Below are 20,036 nucleotides of genomic sequence, written 5' to 3' on the forward strand. Positions count from 1 at the left end.
AAGTAGAAGCAGTTTATTTTATATTATTATTATTATATATATTATATTATTATAGTTTATTGATGTGACTGATGCTGTATACCTCCTGTGTACATTATTTTATCTGCGTACATGTTTTATTGTCTCACCCACAGAGAGACGAGAGGAGCAGCTATGAGTTTAACTGCAGCAGCGAGTGGATTAGCCGTCTTCCTTCTCTCTGTGTCAGGTACTGTACATCTACAGTTCCATTCATCACATTCAAAGAGGGGAATCTGGGCAAATGTGGGACTTGGAAAAGAAGGCTGAAGGTCACAGGTGGAAAGAAGGAGATCAGAGTTGTGTGAAAGGAAAACTTCCCTGAAGTTTTATATTAAATGTTAAGCTAAATACATTTTGTGTACAATCGTGGAAACTCCCCAGACGTGTGTGTATATATGTATATATAGATATATATATCTATATATATGTACAGTATACTGTATATACATATATACATATTTTTTTTAAATCTCTTTATTGAGTTTTCTGTCAAATTCAGGTCACCAAATGCAGAACGCGGCAAAGCGTCTGTAACAGGAAATTTAAAAAAAGAACCACCAGCCCTCACCATGTTGGTCTGGGTCACACACCAAAATTAATAATAACAAATACATATAATAAAAATACACAGCTCATATGTGGCCGAGGATTAGTTTCTACCTGCAGCTACTTTTATCACTTTTTATTAGTTTTGTGGAGGGATATTTGTCTCACAGTGAAGTCATCACTTAACTTCTCTTTATTCATCACACATCTGCACCAAACCCTGCTAGTTCCTTCTGCTCTCTCTGACCTCAGTGGGATGTTTCCGTGCTCTGTGCTGATAACAGTGATCCACTTCTATCTGGTCTTCATATCATAGCTGCTCTAAACAGTTTCCTACACCTCAGTGTTCTGCTTCTATTCTAAATTTTCTCACTTGAGCAACCTGATCACAAAGTGAACAGAGAGGAAACTAACCAAGAGAAGCTCAGACTCTCTAATAATTAATATAATCCCTCATCATTTATTATTTATGTATATTAATATACATCTTCCACTCTTCCTTTCTACTGACTGTTTATAACTGAGTAAAGTTGTGTTTGGACTTCTCTATGCCTGTGTTCCCTCTGGAAATACTTCGGCCTTTTACCCCTCTTGGGGAGTCGGCCGTCGACAAGGCTTCTCCACCCATCTCCATCCTCCACCCATCTCCATCCTCCACCCATCTCCATCCTCCACCCTTCTCCATCCTGGGCCCTTCTCTCCAGCTGCTTCCAGGTGTTGCCCATTCTTTTGGTGTCTGCCTCGAGGTCTCGGCACCAGGTGTTCTTTGGCCTTCCTCTTTTCCTTTTTCCTTGCTGATTCCAGGATAAAGCTTGCCTGGTGATATTTGATGTAGGCTTACTGATCTTGATTGTGGTCCTGGTTGAAAGAAGGGTAGTTGGCCAGAGTCTTCCGGCTTTCACCAGCTGGTGTCATCAATCTTCGTGTGGAAGATCCATCTCCTCCCAGGGTTGCTGGCCCAACGTGCAACCCCCAATAGGAGGAGTTAGAAAGTGCTATTTTATGTGCTGCTGCACTTCTGCTATATCCCAGAAAAGTGTGTAAAATGTCTATAAGATTCACTTTACAGGCACTTTGTTGACATCTTTTTTTAACGAATGGACCAAAGTTAAAACATCCAGAAGTAACACACAGTCCTGAGTCCCAACATGATAAATTATGATTAACACCTGATAAATTTCTATATTCCAGTTCAGTTCTGCTTAGATAGATGCATGATGAGGAACCTTTTTATGACAAGGAGTGCAGATAATCAATCTGATAATTGAGGATCTTCAAGCTTCCCTTTACCTCAAATCATATTGGCTGTACCATCATCATAACCTGTATTTAACTAGGAAGTCACATTGAGAACCTCTTTTACAAGTGAGACATAGCCAAGACAGGGTGAAATAGCAGCATCCAACACATAACAAGACAACACCGAATCAAGACAGCAACAACAGGTACGACAATAATACATGACATCAGAATCAGAATGGTGTTTATTGCCAGGTGTAAGAGATATACACTAGGAATTTTCTTTGGTTTTGTTGGTGCAAGTCAACAGTATAATAACAAAAGAATAGATCATCATACAGAGCATTAACAGGGCAGCATGTTGGTCATGTGTTTGCTCTTTGATTGAAACAACTGCAGCTTGCAGTGACCACTTCCTTTATTCTATGTTTAAGATAATTTAAAGAGATAAGGGTCTCAAGTTTAAGCTTGGCCTGCAGATGGTTCCAGGACCAGGACCAGGACCAGGACCAGGACCAGGAATCAATCTGAGTCAAGAAAAGGCCGACAACTAAGCGTTTTCTTGATGCCTTGGAACAACAGGACTTTAGCCTGAACAGAAAACCCAGTGTGAAACATAATTTCTTTGCTAGATGGTCAATATGGTGTTTAAAATTTAGACTTTTATCCATCCAAATTCCCAAGTATTTGTAATTGTCAACAGACTGAATAGAGACACCATCAAGAGTGTTAATAGAAAGGTTTAGAACTTCTGTTCGCCCAGGAGAGAAAATCGTAGTTTTAGTTTTGGTTGAGTTTAAAAGCAATTTCAGATCCAACAGAGCATGTTGCAGGGTGTTAAAGTCAGTCTGCAGGTTAGAAAATGCTGTGTCTGCGGTGGGGGCACAGGAGTACATGACTGTGTCATCTGCATAGAGATGGTACTTACAGAATCTGAGCTTCTCACAGATGTTATTAACATAAACTAGGAAAAGCAAAGGTCCCAAGACCGATCCTTGCGGAACACCCTTCTCAAGGGTGACCGGGTCAGACATAACGTTGCCATGTTTAACAATCTGAGATGTATGATCCACTTTGTTTTATAAACTGACTGTTAACTAACTTCTGATTGTGGTTCCTGATGTGCTCTGTGTTACAGTGATACAGGGTCAGCATGGCTGGGGAGTGACTTACACTTCTGAGATCTGTGCCTTAAAAGGATCAACAGTGAACATACGCTGCAGCTACACATACCCATCCAGAATAAATGGCCGTGATACTAGAGTTGAGAAAACATTCTGGTTCACTGAATATGATGTGGATCTAGAAACGGACCAGGAGTATTCAGGTCGTGTGCAGCATCACTGTGTAAACAACGACTGCTCTCTGAGAATCACAGATGTGAGAGAGAGCGACTCAGCTGAGTACAAGTTCAGGTTCATAACAAACCAACCAGGTGGGAGTTATTTTGGATCACCTGGAGTCTCTCTGTCTGTCACAGGTAACATTTCCTTCTGAACATTTATTCATTTAGTTCCAAGTGTTCAACATCTCATGAAGGTTACTTGAATCTGTTGGTTATATGTTGACAGTTCAGTCTGAAATGAAGACTTCCGTTTCTTATTCACATATTCAGATCTCCAGGTGAAGATGATCAGATCAAAGGTCTACGAGTCTGATTACTGGGCAGAGCTGAAGTGTCAGAGCAGCTGTCATCCACCTGGTCATCCTTACTACGTCTGGTACAAGAATGGACAGGACATTTGGGGACAAAACTCTGATTCTTATTCAGACTACGTTTATCCTGCAGACAGCTTTTCTTGTGTTGTAAGAGGATCTGAGGCCTTCCCCTCTCCTCCAGTGTGTGAGTTTACTTCCAGTCTTCCACTGATATAACACCATCTGGTGGAGGCTTGTTTGTACTGAACCGTAACTGCATGTAACTCAGTGGTATTTGGTGATTGTGCAGAATTGGATACAAACTAAATCACAATGAGACTGTAGACCTGTTGCCAATTATCTCTTCACTATAAAATTAAAATGGCTAGAAACTGGAAATTTAGCAAAACAGGATTTGTCATCATGTCGTCAGACTGAGTTGGTGTGTTTCCATGTAACGTAACGACAACTGTAGATTCTGTGTTTTTGTCACAAAAGTGTGAGGTTCTTATTTTGGATACCAGCGATTAAAAGGTGTTTCCACTGTTAAGAAAGAGCCGATACGATATAAATCAGTTTAAAAGATTTATTTAAACTGCTAAAATTATCACCATTAAAACAGATAAATAAAACCACATAAAACAGTGCTGACTGAAATAAAACTACAATAAAATGTCCTTAAAATGGGGGTGCAAAGTCCAAGTGCACAGTGGGCAATAAATAGTTCAAGAAGGGGGAGTATTTAAGTCTAAAAATGTCAAGGGGGGAAGTGGGGTCCTGAGGCCGTCGGCTCCTCTGCTCCGGTCCTGCAGCTCTGCTGCACCCTCGTCGTCGTTGGCGCTACGGGGAGAAAACGGGAACCTCAGTAGTAGCTCACACACACACACCAGAGATTGCTTGGTTCACTTTCCTTTACTTAGCTTTTAGTATGTGTTCCGTCAGTAAAACGTACCGGTGAAGCTGCCTCGGTTCCAAACTCGCGTCTCAAGCTCCGCTTCTTCCTTTTTATTTTGGTCCATCAACAAACAAGAAATCAGATGTTTTCCAAGAATTACAACATCTGTCTGATCAAGTTTCATTGTGGAAGTGATGATGTCAGAAAATACTACATTATCATTGTTTAATGATTTATTTATGAACTATTGTCCATTTAAATTATGTTCCATGAAAACTCATCTTGAAATGAAATGTTAAATGTGTTCATGTTTTCTCCTCCAGATGCTCCAAAGCTTCCCTCAGTGTCAGTGAGTCCCTCTGGTGAGATAGTGGAGGGCAGTTCAGTGACTCTGACCTGTAGCAGTGATGCTAACCCAGCAGCTTACTACACCTGGTACAAGGAGAATGAAGACTCACCAGAAGCATCAGGACAGATCTTCACCATCACTGACTTCAGAGCTGAACACAGTGGGAATTATTACTGTGAAGCCCAGAACAACAGAGGACGTCATCACTCCACCTTACATCTGATTGTTGTTGCAGGTTGGTGTTGCATTCCTTTTTTCAGTTAATAAATTGTTGACCTTAATATTGTTATTATGGAGAAGAAGCACTTTGATAAGCTTCTTAATCTCACAGTCGCATCATCTGGATAGGAGGTGTGTGTTCCAGTTATCTGGGAGTCAGACTTCCCTGGAAAAGCTGATGCCAAGATCCAAGAAAGAGAACTAGAGATGAACCTCAGATCCAGGAAGAACAGTCCAGATTTCTTTTTGGATGTGGAACAGTGGTCATAGTTTTTTCATAGGTTGAAGAAAGTGTTCCCTTATGTTTCTGTGGGGGGTTTTGTTCCAGTTTGAGGTTCAGCAATCTCAGAGCGAGAGTTGTGTCTGTATTGTTTGGCTCATGTCAGTCACGTCCACTGTGGCCTTCAGTGTCTTCTCGGCTACTTGAGAACAGAATATCAAGGTTCCCATTTATTGGGATGTTAGGTGGCGTTTCTCCTGTTTGCAGATGACATCGTCCTTTTAGCTTCATTAGACCTTGGACACCAGTGGGCCTAAAACTGATGAGTAATGCCGGCCTTTGGATGTACTTGTGGTGAAGAGAGAGCTGCTCTCATTATGAGAAAAGCTCTGACATACTCATCACACCAACCCTGTCTCCCATTAGGGCTGTCAATCCATTCAAATATTTAATCACGATTTATCGATTATCGGTTGGGTCCAAACATGCTGTAACACCCTAATTAACTGTCTGTGTTTTCTTTAGATCACCATTCATCAGGAGCAGGGAGATTAGCAGCTGCTGGAACAATCCCTGTTGTTCTACTGGCTGTCATATCCCTCTCTGTCTTCCTGTGGATCAGGTGAGCAGTTCTGTTTCACTGAACCGTTGTTGGTTAAATCATCAAAAGTCAGTTTGTCAGAACTAAAACATTCAATCATTTATTTGTTTAATTAATTATCCTAACTAGAAAAAAGAGGGCTTCCAGGCACTTGTCTGAGCCTGAAGAGAGACCGGACAACAGGGACCAGGAGGTGAGAATAGTTCCGTATATTAATCTTCTCACTCACTGACTTTAAGTGCTTCTAGAAAACTCATCTGACTGAGTGAGAAGGATTCATGTTGCTATTGTGACATCCTTCTTTACAGGAGTTTCTATCACGTATCTCCTCTTGTCTTGGATGTGACTAAATTCCTAGTACATCCAGAATGGTTCCTACTTTTTGTCCTTAAAGCAGGGACATTTATTCCATCACTAACACAGCTGCTGCTGCTCTGGCCTCTCCTGTCCTGGTTAATATCCCTACTCATGTAAAATGTCTACCTGATCAGGGACAGCTGGAGGAGCAGGGTGACCTTCAGTATGCCAGCGTCCAGTTCTCCAACAACCAGACAGATCCTCTCTACTCCAACATCAGACCAGCTCAGCACCTCAGACTCACGGAGCGACAGGAAGTCGTCGAGTACGCCGTTGTCAGGTTCAATAGTGCCAGTACTGCCATGAGGTGAGCAGCTCCTCACACAGGAACATCAGCCTCTCTACCAGATTAAAGTGACATCAGGTGGTACCAAATACATTCATAGCTTCTGCATTCCTATTATCACTGTTGGGATCTGATGAAAATTATACTATTTCATACTGTATCTTCAGAATCACTTGTTTTTGTTCTCAGAACCAGAGGTCAGGACACTGGAGAGGATCCAGCTGCTTTGTACAGCACCGTCAACAAACCCTGATGATCACAGGAGGCATTGCATTTGATAAAGCGTTGGTATGAAAGTCATTTCAATGTAAAGACACCGACTACCTGTTAACTTTAAATCAGAGTGCATGATGGGATCACAGAGAGGCAGACCTCAAAGTTTAAACTGTAAACCTGGAAAAGCTGGAAGATTTCTATATGATAACTGATTATTTAGCTGCTTTGCTGTCGGAGGGTGTTACGGGCTGTAGTGTGTTTTGTGTTTTTGTGCCCTCTGCTGTGTCTCTTCAGGTAGAAAGTAGATTTAAGTTGTTTTTTGTAGACTTTTCATTTATTGTTAATAAATTGTATCGTTTTGTTTAAACAAATCCATTGCCCGTCTCTCTCTCTCTACCCTAAGTTTTATTGTTACTCCCTCCATCCTCTGGATGGTAAACGGGGGAACATAACAGTTATAGAAGATGGTTAGTTTGCATTCAAGACTCTTTGTCTGTGTGGAGCGTAACTAAACACATCCAATGTGGCAAAGCCAGCTACCTAAATATTCTAACTACAAATAATATCACAATAATAACACTCAAAGACTAGCATCAACCAAATCAGTAGAAGAACATTCACAGAAGTCAAAGTTAAACAGTCTTGCATAGCCGTGTTAAACTGCTGTGCTAATGCTGCTCTAAGGTAGGCCCAGTTACTCTACCAATCCATGGAAGAAAAAGGGATTCCTTTGTTAACTGGTGATTCCATCTGCTGAAGTTTGAGGAGCAGGCTGGGAGAGTTGTGGTTCCAGGGTCCAAAGATTCAGTCCTTGCTGTGTTCAGATCCAGATGTGCAGTTGGAGGAAGCAGGTCGCTCCAATCCTTTGTTTCTCCAGAGTTAGCAGCTTGACACTAACTGGCTTTGTTCCTGTGTTTGTAGAGTTAGCTGGCAGAATCTGTTGTTGTCCCTGGTGCTAAACTTGGTGCTAAACTTGGTGCTAAACTTGTTGCTAAACTCGGTGCTAAACTCGGTGCTAAACTTGCAGGAATCATCAGAAGGAAGGCAGGATCTTCATCTGCATCTCTCAGCTAACAGCAGCAACCTGACCGCAGAGAGAACAGAGAAGAGACAAACCAAGATATAAAATATATAGTTTTCCATCCTCTCTTATAATTAATAATCTGCCTTCCATCCTGTTCAGTAAAGCTGCCTCATGGTTCACAGGTTGAATATATTCCTGTTCTGTCACTACACCTACAGCCTCTGTGACATCCTGTCTCAGTGCACATAGATATTATCTGTTTTTCTCTTCTCTTTTTAAAAGCTCCTCTCTGGTGTCAGAGGGTTGTTGGTTTGGTACCAACAGCCAATAACACTAGTTTCTTATTCTTCTTTTTTTAAGTTTAAAGTTTGTAAAACAACTTTATCGTGTATTTACTGGCTTTTGACTCATCGTGCATATTAATAATCAAACGGAAATCTAGTTGATTGGCAGCCTGATAACCGTCTTCCGCTTACTGACGACTGTGGAAAGACATCTTTAAAGACGACGTTCTTCTTCAATGTAAGTAGAAGCAGTTTATTTTATATTATTATTATTATATATATTATATTATTATAGTTTATTGATGTGACTGATGCTTTATACCTCCTGTGTACATTATTTTATCTGCGTACATGTTTTATTGTCTCACCCACAGAGAGACGAGAGGAGCAGCTATGAGTTTAACTGCAGCAGCGAGTGGATTAGCCGTCTTCCTTCTCTCTGTGTCAGGTACTGTACATCTACAGTTCCATTCATCACATTCAAAGAGGGGAATCTGGGCAAATGTGGGACTTGGAAAAGAAGGCTGAAGGTCACAGGTGGAAAGAAGGAGATCAGAGTTGTGTGAAAGGAAAACTTCCCTGAAACGCTGCAAATATTAATAATTTTGTGTACAATTGTTTAAACTCCCCTATATACCGTATATATATAGAAAAAGCCCTCGTTGGTGTTTTAAAAACATTTAGTTTATGAGTTATTGATCCGGGAAGTTCAAATCTGTCAATATTTTTCCAACTTTAGTGAACTAGTTTAGTTCTGCGTCACTCTTCCACCATGAAAAAGTGAATAAACTCTTCATCTGTAGAACGGTGTTGAACATGTTTACCAGTATTATTTTGACCTGTGGTACACACATTCATCAGGGTGTTAATTATCTCCTCATTATTTAGGATTGCTGATACTAGAGTTCCTGCTGACTCGCTCATAGTGACACACACGTCTAGCAGCACCAACATCTGTACGGATAATGACCTAAAACACAAGATGGCAGCAGCGCCATGATGACGTCAGATTTCATTCCATATTCTTACATTTCACATTATATATATAATAATTTCCTTAACGGCATGCCATAATAAAAAAATATATATATATATAGTTATCTTTTTATTGAGTTTTCTGTCAAATTCAGTCCACCAAATGCAAAGCGTCTGTAACAGGAAATAAATGCAATGTAGCATATTGTTAAGTGGAAATAAAATAGTAATGAAAATACTTTTAGTTCAAATTAAGGTGAGCTTTTTTAAAATAGGTTTTGTTTGTTTTTGTGTCTCTTGTAATGGATATTAAGAAGCTCTTTTCAGCCAACGTCTTTTGCATAAAGTAGCTGTGTGCTAAACACTTTGACATGCTGTAAACTGAGAATATTGTGTGTTTTACTCATAACTGTTCCCTCCGTTGTTCTAAAGACGACCCTGGTTGAAGAAGAGCCGGCTCATATGTGGCCGAGGATTAGTTTCTACCTGCAGCTACTTTTATCACTTTTTATTAGTTTTGTTTCCGTGCTCTGTGCTGATAGCAGCATCCTCTTTTATCTTGTCTTCATATCATAGCTGCTCTAAACAGTTTCCTACACCTCAGTGTTTCGCTTCTATTTTTAGTTTTCACACTTGAGCAACCCGACCACAAAGTGAACAGAGAGGAAACTAACCAAGAGAAGCTCAGACTCTCTAATAATTAATATAATCCCTCATATAATCCCCTTATTTATGTATATTAATATACATCTTCCACTCTTCCTTTGTACTGACTGTTTATAAATGAGTAAAGTTGTGTTTGGACTCCTCTATGCCGGTTCTACTCAGATAGATGCATGATGAGGAACCTTTTTATGACAATGACTGCAGATAATTGATCTGATAATTGATGATCTTCAAGCTTCCCTTTACTTCAAATCATATTGGTAGTATGATCCACTTTGTCTTATAAACTGACTGTTAACTAACTTCTGATTGTGGTTCCTGATGTGCTCTGTGTTACAGTGATACAGGGTTAGTATGATGGCTGGGCAGTGTCTTACACTTCTACTGAGATCTGTGCCTTAAAGGGATCAACATTGGAAATAAGCTGCAGCTACACATATCCATCCAGAGGAAATGACAGTGATACTAGAGTTGAGAAAACATTCTGGTTTACTGAACAGAAAGATGATGAATTTGTGGATCTGAAAACGGACCGGGCGTATTCAGGTCGTGTGCAGCATCACTGTGAAAACAACGATTGCTCTCTGAGAATCACAGACCTGAAAAAGAGCGACTCAGCTGAGTACAAGTTCAGGTTCATAACAAACCAACCAGATGGGAGTTTAACTGGTTCACCTGGAGTCTCTCTGTCTGTCACAGGTAACATTTCCTTCTGAACATTTATTCATTTAGTTCCAAGTGTTCAACATCTCATGAAGGTTACTTGAATCTGTTTGGTTATATGTTGACAGTTCAGTCTGAAATGAAGACTTCTGTTTCTTATTCACATATTCAGATCTCCAGGTGAAGGTGAGCAGATCAGATGTTCACGGGTCTTTTCGCTGGGTAGAGCTGAAGTGTCAGAGCAGCTGTCATCCACCTGGTCATCCTAACTACGTCTGGTACAGGAATGGGGAGAAAATAAAGGAAGGAACATCTTATTCAGTCATCTCTGATCCTGCAGACAGCTTTTCTTGTGCTCCTTCAGTGTGTGAGTTTACTTCCAGTCTTCCACTGATATAACACCATCTGGTGGAGGCTTGTTTGTACTGGACCTTAACTGCATGTAACTCAGTGGTATTTGGTGATTGATTGTGCACAATCGGATAAAAAACACTCTCCCAGTCTTCACTATAAAATTAAAATGGCTCAAACTTGAAATTTCGCAAAACAAGATTTGTCATCATCTCTTCAGACTGAGATTATCTGTTATTGTGTCTGTAGTTGACACTTTTCTTAAACCCTTTCACACCAATGACCAGGGTTACGTCGCACCATTTGTTTGAGCTACAGTGACCGTTACATCACGGACTGTGTGCCCTCATTTGCAACCAAATCAATTTGTCCCGCCCCGTTTGTTAGCGACTCTGGTCCGTGCCATTCACATCGAAATCAACCCTGGTTTGACCCACCTCTCGACCTGGGTCGCGAAGCCAAGTCGGTCAACGCGGGTTAACCCTTTCAGACACACAATCAACCCTGGAGTCCTCGGTGTGAACGGGGTATTAGTGAATTTGTTATTCTGCAATCTTGACCCTTAATTTCAGATATAAAACACTTCATGGGTCCAGGTTTTATCTCACATTGTTTTTATTCTGGTCCATCAACAAACACACGAGTGAAAAGAAATCAGATGTTTCCAAGAATTACAACATCTGTCTGATCAAGTTTCATTGTGGAAGTGATGATGTCGGAAAATACTACATTATCATTGTTAAATTATTTATTTATAAACTATTTAACTATTTATCATTTTAAAATATGTTCCACTGTGAAAACTCATCTTGAAATTAAATGTTAAATGTGTTCATGTTTTCTCCTCCAGATGCTCCAAAGCTTCCCTCAGTGTCAGTGAGTCCCTCTGGTGAGATAGTGGAGGGCAGTTCAGTGACTCTGACCTGTAGCAGTGATGCTAACCCAGCAGCTAACTACACCTGGTACAAGAATGGAAATACAGACCTTCGTCCTCTCAGTGAAGAACCACAGCTTGTCTTCAGCTCCATCCAGTCCTCTGACTCTGGACAGTATTCCTGTTTAGCTGAGAACAAGCTGGGGAAGAGGACATCTGAATCCATCTCTATTAATGTGAAATGTGAGTAAAACACAGCTAATTTAAAAAGCTTCATGCAACTAATGACACCTTTTTCACAGTCTGCTGCTGTAGTTCACTGAGTACAACTATGACTCAGCACCAAAGATACTCATTTTCTTTCATGTATTTATCTCCTCCAGATGCTCCAAACAGTGGAACAGTGGTCATAGTTTTTTCATAGGTTGAAGAAAGTGTTCCCTTATGTTTCTGTGGGGGGTTTTGTTCCAGTTTGAGGTTCAGCAATCTCAGAGCGAGAGTTGTGTCTGTATTGTTTGGCTCATGTCAGTCACGTCCACTGTGGCCTTCAGTGTCTTCTCGGCTACTTGAGAACAGAATATCAAGGTTCACATTTATTGGGATGTTAGGTGGCGTTTCTGCTGTATGCAGATGACATCGTCCTTTTAGCTTCATTAGACCTTGGACACCAGTGGGCCTAAAACTGATGAGTAATGCCGGCCTTTGGATGTACTTGTGGTGAAGAGAGAGCTGCTCTCATTATGAGAAAAGCTCTGACATACTCATCACACCAACCCTGTCTCCCATTAGGGCTGTCAGTCCATTCAAATATTTAATCACGATTAATCAATTATCGGTTGGGTCCAAACATGCTGTAACACCCTAATTAACTGTCTGTGTTTTCTTTAGATCACCATTCATCAGGAGCAGGGAGATTAGCAGCTGCTGGAACAATCCCTGTTGTTCTACTGGCTGCCATATCCCTCTCTGTCTTCCTGTGGATCAGGTGAGCAGTTCTGTTTCACTGAACCGTTGTTGGTTAAATCATCAAAAGTCAGTTTGTCAGAACTAAAACATTCAATCATTTATTTATTTATTTAATTATCCTAACTAGAAAAAAGAGGGCTGATCAGGGACAGCCGGAGGAGCAGGGTGACCTTCAGTATGCCAGCGTCCAGTTCTCCAACAACCAGACGGATCCTCTCTACTCCAACATCAGACCAGCTCAGCACCTCAGACTCACGGAGCGACAGGAAGTCGTCGAGTACGCTGCTGTCAAGTTCAACGGTGCCAGTACTGCCCTGAGGTGAGCAGCTCCTCACACAGGAACATCAGCCTCTCTACCAGATTAAAATGACATCACGTGGTACCAAATACATTCATAGCTTCTGCATTCATATTATCACTGTTGGGATATGATGAGAATGATATGATTTCATACTGTATCTTCAGAATCACTTGTTTTTGTTCTCAGAACCAGAGGTCAGGACACTGGAGAGGATCCAGCTGCTTTGTACAGCACCGTCAACAAACCCTGATGATCACAGGAGGCGTTGCATTTGATAAAGAGTTGGTATGAAAGTCATTTCAGTGTAAAGACACCGACTCCTTATTAACTTTAAATCAGAGTGCATGATGGGATCACAGAGAGGCAGACCTCAAAGTTTAAACTGTAAACATGGAAAAGCTGGAAGATTTCTATATGATAACAGATTATTTAGCTGCTTTGCTGTCGGAGAGGAACATGTGTTTGCTGATCTAGTTGTAGTTCCCAACTGTTTTACTGATAACAATGTGCATTTCTGTATAATATATCTCCACCACGCTCTTCTTCTTCCCTCTTTTTTTACCAGTCCCATCACAACTGGTTCAGATACCAATCATCAGAACTCTTATACTCATTTTACTGCCTCACCTGCTCATTACAGTCATTACATTACTCTCTTTTTATACATATAATCACACAACTAACATGTTTTTGTTCTGTATTTGTTTGTACTTTCACCACCATGTATTCAGATTTTGTATTTTATTATTTCTTCTTATTCAATAAAACAAAATAGTAGTTATGCTCTATCTTTTCTTTTCCCCCTCCTCCTCGTGTTCGTTGGCCTGATGAGACGGTATGTTCTTAGTAACACTCTTAGGCCGTGTCTACAGGTATGCAGATATTTAAAAAAAGGGATATTTTCCCCTCCGTTTGAAAAAACAATCTGTCCACATGACCTTCATTTTACAAAATATCTCACGCTCGCCATAATATATACATGTCACCACAAGTTAACGGGTCAAGGAATGTTGTCACCACCCTTCTCCCTCTTTCCTTCAGCTTCATTACAGTCAGTTGGATAAAGCCGGGCGTACACTGTACGTTTTTTTAGCCGTGCAACTCATTTTAGAGACTTTCATGAAATAAAGTCATAGTATATGTAGTATTTAGTATGTCAAAAAATGTTTTGAAAAAGTCTTAGCTATACTATGACTTTTTATAATTTTTTTCAACATACGACTTCTTTTTCAACATATGATTTTTTTTGACATGCTATACTATTACTCCTTTTTTCTACATGACTTTTTGGGACTTTTTTGTTGTTTTCATTTGACATTCTAAATATGACTAGTGAAATAGCTCAGTTTGGTAGATAGCAGGTTAGAATAGAATAGGTTAATTGTTCAATCCTTATGTGACACAGTGAGTTTTGAGGGCGAACTTCAAATGCAGAAGTCAAATACAAAAAGAAACACAACAAAATCTGGTTTTGCGGCAGCGGGAGAGGGATAGAGTGGGTCTGCCGACCAATCAGCTTCCAGGATTTCCATTTTCTCTCGACAAATCATGTGGCGGCTTTCCATTTTCAATACCGACGTCATCCATTTTCACCGCGGATACAGCCAATCGGAGCTCTGGATTCCATTTTCAGGCAACGAATCGTGTGGCTGATCTCCGCCACGTCATCCATTTTTGAATAGCCAATCACAGCCGTCCCAGCGGACGCGATGCGGAGGAGGGACTTTTAAACTATTCACCGCCTATTCAGCTACAGACAGGTAAATGTCATTATTAACATTATATTCAGCTACAGACAGGTAAATGTCATTATTAACATTATATTCAGCTACAGACAGGTAAATATCATTATTAACATTATATTCAGCTACAGACAGGTAAATGTCATTATTAACATTATATTCAGCTACAGACAGGTAAATGTCATTATTAACATTATATTCAGCTACAGACAGGTAAATATCATTATTAACATTATATTCAGCTACAGACAGGTAAATGTCATTATTAACATTATATTCAGCTACAGACAGGTAAATGTCATTATTAACATTATATTCAGCTACAGACAGGTAAATATCATTATTAACATTATATTCAGCTACAGACAGGTAAATGTCATTATTAACATTATATTCAGCTACAGACAGGTAAATGTCATTATTAACATTATATTCAGCTACAGACAGGTAAATGTCATTATTAACATTATATTCAGCTACAGACAGGTAAATGTCATTATTAACATTATATTCAGCTACAGACAGGTAAATGTCATTATTAACATTATATTCAGCTACAGACAGGTAAATGTCATTATTAACATTATATTCAGTTAAAGACAGGTAAATGTCATTATTAACATTATATTCAGTTAAAGACAGGTAAATGTCATTATTAACATTATATTCAGCTACAGACAGGTAAATGTCATTATTAACATTATATTCAGTTAAAGACAGGTAAATGTCATTATTAACATTATATTCAGCTACAGACAGGTAAATGTCATTATTAACATTATATTCAGCTACAGACAGGTAAATGTCATTATTAACATTATATTCAGCTACAGACAGGTAAATGTCATTATTAACATTATATTCAGTTAAAGACAGGTAAATGTCATTATTAACATTATATTCAGCTACAGACAGGTAAATGTCATTATTAACATTATATTCAGCTACAGACAGGTAAATGTCATTATTAACATTATATTCAGCTACAGACAGGTAAATGTCATTATTAACATTATATTCAGCTACAGACAGGTAAATGTCATTATTAACATTATATTCAGCTACAGACAGGTAAATGTCATTATTAACATTATATTCAGCTACAGACAGGTAAATGTCATTATTAACATTATATTCAGCTACAGACAGGTAAATGTCATTATTAACATTATATTCAGTTAAAGACAGGTAAATGTCATTATTAACATTATATTCAGCTACAGACAGGTAAATGTCATTATTAACATTATATTCAGCTACAGACAGGTAAATGTCATTATTAACATTATATTCAGCTACAGACAGGTAAATGTCATTATTAACATTATATTCAGCTACAGACAGGTAAATGTCATTATTAACATTATATTCAGCTACAGACAGGTAAATGTCATTATTAACATTATATTCAGCTACAGACAGGTAAATGTCATTATTAACATTATATTCAGCTACAGACAGGTAAATGTCATTATTAACATTATATTCAGCTACAGACAGGTAAATGTCATTATTAACATTATATTCAGTTAAAGACAGGTAAATGTCATTATTAACATTATATTCAGCTACAGACAGGTAAATGTCATTATTAACATTATATTCAGCTACAGACAGGTAAATGTCATTATTAACATTATATTCAGCTACAGACAGGTAAATGTCATTATTAACATTATATTCAGCTACAGACAGGTAAATGTCATTATTAACATTATATTCAGCTACAGACAGGTAAATGTCATTATTAACATTATATTCAGCTACAGACAGGTAAATGTCATTATTAACATTATATTCAGCTACAGACAGGTAAATGTCATTATTAACATTATATTCAGCTACAGACAGGTAAATGTCATTATTAACATTATATTCAGCTACAGACAGGTAAATGTCATTATTAACATTATATTCAGCTACAGACAGGTAAATGTCATTATTAACATTATATTCAGCTACAGACAGGTAAATGTCATTATTAACATTATATTCAGCTACAGACAGGTAAATGGCATTATTAACATTATATTCAGCTACAGACAGGTAAATGTCATTATTAACATTATATTCAGTTAAAGACAGGTAAATGTCATTATTAACATTATATTCAGCTACAGACAGGTAAATGTCATTATTAACATTATATTCAGCTACAGACAGGTAAATGTCATTATTAACATTATATTCAGCTACAGACAGGTAAATGTCATTATTAACATTATATTCAGCTACAGACAGGTAAATGTCATTATTAACATTATATTCAGCTACAGACAGGTAAATGTCATTATTAACATTATATTCAGCTACAGACAGGTAAATGTCATTATTAACATTATATTCAGCTACAGACAGGTAAATGTCATTATTAACATTATATTCAGCTACAGACAGGTAAATGTCATTATTAACATTATATTCAGTTAAAGACAGGTAAATGTCATTATTAACATTATATTCAGCTACAGACAGGTAAATGTCATTATTAACATTATATTCAGCTACAGACAGGTAAATGTCATTATTAACATTATATTCAGCTACAGACAGGTAAATGTCATTATTAACATTATATTCAGTTAAAGACAGGTAAATGTCATTATTAACATTATATTCAGCTACAGACAGGTAAATGTCATTATTAACATTATATTCAGCTACAGACAGGTAAATGTCATTATTAACATTATATTCAGCTACAGACAGGTAAATGTCATTATTAACATTATATTCAGCTACAGACAGGTAAATGTCATTATTAACATTATATTCAGCTACAGACAGGTAAATGTCATTATTAACATTATATTCAGCTACAGACAGGTAAATGTCATTATTAACATTATATTCAGCTACAGACAGGTAAATGTCATTATTAACATTATATTCAGCTACAGACAGGTAAATGTCATTATTAACATTATATTCAGCTACAGACAGGTAAATGTCATTATTAACATTATATTCAGCTACAGACAGGTAAATGTCATTATTAACATTACGTAACATTGATATTGGGTTCTCTTAGACAATACGGATTAAACGTGTTTTAGCTTTCTGGCGTTTTTTAATGTGGGCTGATTGAGAGTCGCTGTGAAATCCATGAATAGGTTTGTAATGTTACTCTGTCTAAGCTAACCTGGCTTTAATTATGTTAGCTAGACTTGGTGAATAAGTTACCAATCACTTTATCATCTGTTCAGAGCTCTGATTATTATGCTGAGGCTACGTTACAGTTACAGTTACATAGAGGTAACGTTACTCCTTCTGTATGAGCTCCTCAGCGTTGTTAAACTACCACAGTCCCTTCTTTTAGCTCAGACAGGTGAGATAACTGTGGTGTTATATTAATGATTATATGATCATAAACGTTATGTTAATACTAAAGCTATATATACATATACAGTATGACTGCTGCTGTATTAGCTTCTTAACGTTGTGAAACAAAGTTTACTATCACAATCACTGTTTTTAGCTCAGACAGGTAACTGTCAGATAACTGCTGTGTTATATTAATGTTCATGATTCATGATTATATGATCATAAACGTTATATTAAATGTTCATACTAAAGTTATATAAACATGACTGTAGTTTGTAAGGTTTTTCAAGGTAAAAGAAACATAATTATCATATGTGTGAAATTGTTTCTACATATAAGTTTTATTTCAATGTCTGTTTAGACTTCTCCAGGCTGTCAGTCATCCTGCATCCTCTGCCCCAGAAGCTCAGCCTGCAGTCCAGTCTGAATCCTCACCTGGTGAGGTCTCAGGTGGCAGAAATACAGTTGGTAAGTAATGTTTACATAAACCTCACAACAAAGCAATAGTAACAGTTGGGTCGAATCTATTTAACATACAGCAGACAGCATACGGACATTAAGACACTATATGTTACATGTAGTGTAATTTCACAGCAGTTTATCCTGTTTATTTGCTTACTGATGATAAATTGTATGTTTAGGGGACGGGCATGGTGTGCCAGGTATGGATCGGGTTGACAGCCTTGCAGAGCACCTGGTAGAACTGAGGACACAGACCTCCATGACTCTCAGCAACCAGCAGGTTAGTAATATCTGTAATTTGGAATACCATGCTTAGTCCAAAAAGAATAAGACAATGTTGTTGTTTTCATTTCATTAATTACTCACATAAGCCTGTTGTGTGAATAAATATTCAGTCTCTGTTGTTCTTTTCATGTTTCTTTATAAGGGAAGCACAATTGTGGCCCTGTAGCAAAACCTGCTGGACGTTGACAGAGGGCCCAGCAATCTACAGTGGGCTGGTCACTGCCGGAGGCCCCGCTGGAGTCTGAGCTGAAGGAGTTTCTGGTGAATCTGTGTGCTGTAAATCATTCTGTCTGATGTTGCAGGGAATCAGACCCAATGACAAACATTAAGAATAGTATTATCTTCTTCAAATGATTTGTTCTTGTTGTTTCACGTGTTCCAGGCTCAAAGACAATAAAGTTAAAGCTTTAATATCATTACTGTCTCAATTCATGTGTATTCCTATGGTTATTTTTTTAATTAATTACACACAGCAAGTCCATCCCAATATTGCTCAACTATTCTCCAGTACATTATGATTTATTCTACTAACATTTTGACCTATCTTGCCTAACAGTTCATTAATCAGTCATAAGGAGGATGTATGCAATAATAATAATGCAAAACATCATCATGGATGATGATAATGTTTTGTATATTTGTTGTCTGTAGTAATCCACCAGTTATATGACTGTATAAGGAAACCTCAACGATTTTCAATATTAATGTATTAGTTGCAGTGCACAAGTCTTGCATTAAAATTATATCTTGAGTCAATTCAAGTTTACACGAGCAACACAAACTATTTTTTACTGCATATTATAAACTTCGACCCTGCCAGAGACGAGATTCGAACTGCCTCTCAAGTGGACATGTATTCTTCCCCCCGAAAAGCACAAAAAATAATGTTTTTATTCTTTAACAAAAATACTATGGTGTATAAAGACTTCAAAACACCATGTGGGTGAAAATAAGAGCTACAGAGTTGTGTTTTCTTCTCTCTTTCTCTCTCTTTCTCTCTTTTTCTTTCTTTTCCTCCTCTTTTCCTCTCCCCCCTTTCTCCCCCTTTTTCCACCTTCTTTCAGGTCTAACTTCTAATGACGAAGTCAAATACACCAAGAGAACAGTCCTCAGTGCGTGTGGCATTAGTGGCTTGGTTGCTAATTTCCCGGTTCTGGCTGCAGCAGAGCGGGGTTCCATCCCCACTCTCACATCGATGCCTGGTGTTAACAACAGATACAACTGGATGCAACAGAAATTGGAACGAATTTTACCACATATTTGGTTAGGGGATTAAAGGTTAGAGGTTAGGGTTAAAACGCAGCAATCTAATTGATTGGACCAGGTGTATAAAATTCTTGAATATATAATAAATAAATAAATATATACCCTATCCTGTATAATATATAACCCTTACCTATATAATATATAAACCTAACCCTAGCCTGTATAATATATAACCCTAACCTATATAACCCCTTTAATGTAATATAATGATATATTTATTTTTGTAATATATTTGCCTTTATGTCCTTCAACATCTCCTCAGCAGC

At 38.1% G+C, this 20,036-nt stretch overlaps 2 protein-coding genes and 1 long non-coding RNA gene across 3 annotated transcripts; all 3 read left to right on the plus strand.

The window, feature by feature from the left end:
• The first annotated feature begins 119 nt into the window (after positions 1-119).
• Positions 120-13,417, plus strand: LOC141765218 (B-cell receptor CD22-like). The gene is made up of 7 exons (XM_074631290.1): positions 120-208; positions 2,945-3,286; positions 3,422-3,649; positions 4,663-4,923; positions 5,653-5,749; positions 12,518-12,709; positions 12,878-13,417. Exons 1-7 carry the CDS (start codon positions 154-156, stop codon positions 12,939-12,941), a joined length of 1,239 nt encoding a protein of 412 aa, XP_074487391.1. The 5' UTR covers positions 120-153; the 3' UTR covers positions 12,942-13,417.
• Positions 6,251-11,707, plus strand: LOC141765401 (cell adhesion molecule CEACAM1-like). Its single transcript, XM_074631454.1, has 4 exons — positions 6,251-6,379; positions 9,890-10,235; positions 10,372-10,566; positions 11,401-11,707. Exons 1-4 carry the CDS (start codon positions 6,251-6,253, stop codon positions 11,673-11,675), a joined length of 945 nt encoding a protein of 314 aa, XP_074487555.1. The 3' UTR covers positions 11,676-11,707.
• A 4,508-nt stretch (positions 13,418-17,925) lies between the features above and the next one.
• LOC141765243 (uncharacterized) lies at positions 17,926-19,287 on the plus strand. The gene is made up of 3 exons (XR_012593411.1): positions 17,926-18,225; positions 18,399-18,499; positions 18,647-19,287. It is a non-coding gene; the product is annotated as an uncharacterized LOC141765243 (long non-coding RNA).
• The last annotated feature ends 749 nt before the right edge of the window (positions 19,288-20,036 follow it).

The sequence above is a fragment of the Sebastes fasciatus genome, chromosome 3, assembly GCF_043250625.1.
Source record: "Sebastes fasciatus isolate fSebFas1 chromosome 3, fSebFas1.pri, whole genome shotgun sequence".
Taxonomy (NCBI): Eukaryota; Metazoa; Chordata; class Actinopteri; order Perciformes; family Sebastidae; genus Sebastes; species Sebastes fasciatus.